At 34.4% G+C, this 2393-nt stretch overlaps 1 protein-coding gene across 1 annotated transcript; it reads left to right on the plus strand.

Moving 5' to 3' along the window:
- The first annotated feature begins 1333 nt into the window (after window positions 1–1333).
- On the plus strand, window positions 1334–1818 carry LOC120139359. The gene is made up of 2 exons (XM_039154607.1): window positions 1334–1657; window positions 1747–1818. The coding sequence occupies exons 1-2, from the start codon at window positions 1334–1336 to the stop codon at window positions 1816–1818; spliced, it is 396 nt and encodes a 131-aa protein (XP_039010538.1).
- The last annotated feature ends 575 nt before the right edge of the window (window positions 1819–2393 follow it).

Genomic DNA, 2393 nt, shown 5'->3' on the forward strand with positions numbered 1-2393 from the left:
ACTTGAATATCGATATAACTCTTCCCGAATCGACTCAAGAGGTGATTAAACCTTCAAATGAGTGAGGCTATGATACCAATTGTTGAGATAATCGATCGACGAATCGGCCAAGAGGGGGTGAATTGGAAAAAAAATTTGGTGGAAGCTTTTGAAGAAAATTGAAAATAATTGCACAACGATTTTAGAGTGGTTCAACTTTCTTAACTAAAGTTTACGTCCACTACCTTAGTTATCCACACTAAGGATTTTCCAACAAATTCACTAATTTTCTCTTTCTTTCGAAGACAAAGAGTAACCTTACAACTCCCTCAAGAATTATACATGAAATTCTTTAGAACACTTTCTCCCAAAGAGAAATACACAAATTTGCAAAATTACAAGAAAGCCTCACAAGGTAAGATGTTTGTACGATTCTATAACAAAGAAAGAGAACTCAAAAAATAAATTCAATTGAGCACAAATGGTGTTCTTGAAAGCAAAATGAATATTGAATGAAAAAATAGGCTTGAAATGCTCAAACTTGAGGGTTGATGCTTTCTGCTTAATTCTCTAACTTCTCTCCTTAATTGTTGTTGATCAATGGCTCATAAGCTTGTTTAAATACTCCATGGATCACTTCTAAATGTTGGGGATCATTACTGGAGTCAATAGAGCAGTTATGGTGTGAAAACAATTAATAAAACAGTTGGGAGTGAATGGTGCATCGATACACTATTTGTAAAATTCAAATATTTTGATCGTTGGAAGACTTAGTGCATCGATACACTACGGGTGCATCGATGCACTAGTTATATTCGATGTTTCAAATGAGCCTAGAGTGCATCGATGCATGGTCTGTGCATTGGTACACAAAATGCATTCGATGTTCAAAATATTCAAGAGTGCATCGATGCATGGCTTGTGCATCGGTACACAAAATGCATTCGAAATAGGTGTGAATCGATGCATCAATGTAGTGCATCGGTACATCACTTTGTAAATTTGATTTTTGGTTCGATTTTGGTTCGAAATACTTTGTGAAAATTGTTTCAAAAATACTTTAAGTATAAAACACAATTTTACACTTTAGTAAGGAATTGAAATTGATCTTTAAAAGACTTAGAGTAATATTTTTTATATTCAAATTAATTCGAATAATCATTTATAAAATCTTAAAAATCATTTGTACTTAATTTGTTATATCGAAACATGAAAATGTTTTCAACAGTTATATCTCCACCTCCTTTTCCCTCTCCAATTGAAGAAGCATAATGACGAGATTTAGTTCAGAAAGTTTGTTAATGTCCTCGACCAATTGTATATTAATGTTCCACTCCTAGAAGACATTGATCAGATGCCTTCTTACGCCAAATTCTTGAAGGACATTGTCACGAAAAAGAGAAAGTTGGAAAGAATAAAAATTGTTGCTACGGTGACAAAATATTGTTCATCGATGAGTAAACTTCTACCGAAACAAAAAGATCCTGAAAGCTTTGTTATACCATGTTCCATCGGTGATAACTATGTTGGGAGAGCCCTTAGTGACTTGGTGTCAAGCATAAACATGATGCCTAAGTCCATATTTTTGAAGCTTGGAATGGGTAATGCTCAACCAACCACCGTGATTTTGCAATTGGCTGATAGATCACATGTTCGTCCCGAGGGCAGAATTGAGGATGTAATTCTTAAAGTGGACAAGTTTTTCTTTCCGACAGATTTTCTCATTCTGGACTGTGAGGTTGATGAAAATGCACCTATTATTCTTAGGCAGCCCTTCTTAGATACTGGGCGCATCCTAATAGACTAGGAGAAGGGAGATTTCACAATGCGGGTGGTTGATCAAAGCATCGCTATCAATGTTTTCAACAATCTTAAATATGTTGATGATTATGAAGAATGCCATTGCATTTGAGACATGGAGTAAACTGAAGAATATATAACATAAAATTTTGGCCATGGAAAAGTATACACCTAGATGAGTTTAATACGCTATGCCAAGATAATATTTCTCAAATAGAGGAGTTTGAAACTTTTCATCACGGCGATATTTTACAGTTAGAAGGACACAATAATTTGGCCCGTGCAAAAATTTTCAAAAGAGGCATACAAAAATAATTGTCTAGATTACAATTTTTTGAAACACGAAAATGAAAGATTTGCTAAAGATAGAAAAATGCGGAGTCCGAGGATTATTCATTGGAGGAATAGTCTAGCTTAATTCAAGCTAGACCATGTATGATATTCGAACCCCTTGACTTTAATTAATTTATTCCTCTAAAACCCTCGTTGTAGCATGCACCTACCTTAGCACTTAAACCTTTTCCATCACATTTAAAATATACTCATCTAGGTAGTGATGATACTTTATGAGTTAATATTTTTCTAGTCTAATCCTTGAGCAAGAAGGTAGTTTG

This window comes from Hibiscus syriacus, unplaced genomic scaffold (assembly GCF_006381635.1).
Source record: "Hibiscus syriacus cultivar Baekdansim isolate YM2019G1 unplaced genomic scaffold, ASM638163v2 tig00110744_pilon, whole genome shotgun sequence".
Classification (NCBI taxonomy): Eukaryota; Viridiplantae; Streptophyta; class Magnoliopsida; order Malvales; family Malvaceae; genus Hibiscus; species Hibiscus syriacus.

Bases quoted from the DNA above. Each gene is read 5' to 3' on its own strand.
- LOC120139359 (XM_039154607.1), top strand. From the start codon at position 1,334: ATGCCTTCTTACGCCAAATTCTTGAAGGACATTGTCACGAAAAAGAGA. The intron at 1,658-1,746 runs GTAATTCTTAAA...TATTATTCTTAG, and splicing joins CCGAGGGCAGAATTGAGGAT to GCAGCCCTTCTTAGATACTG.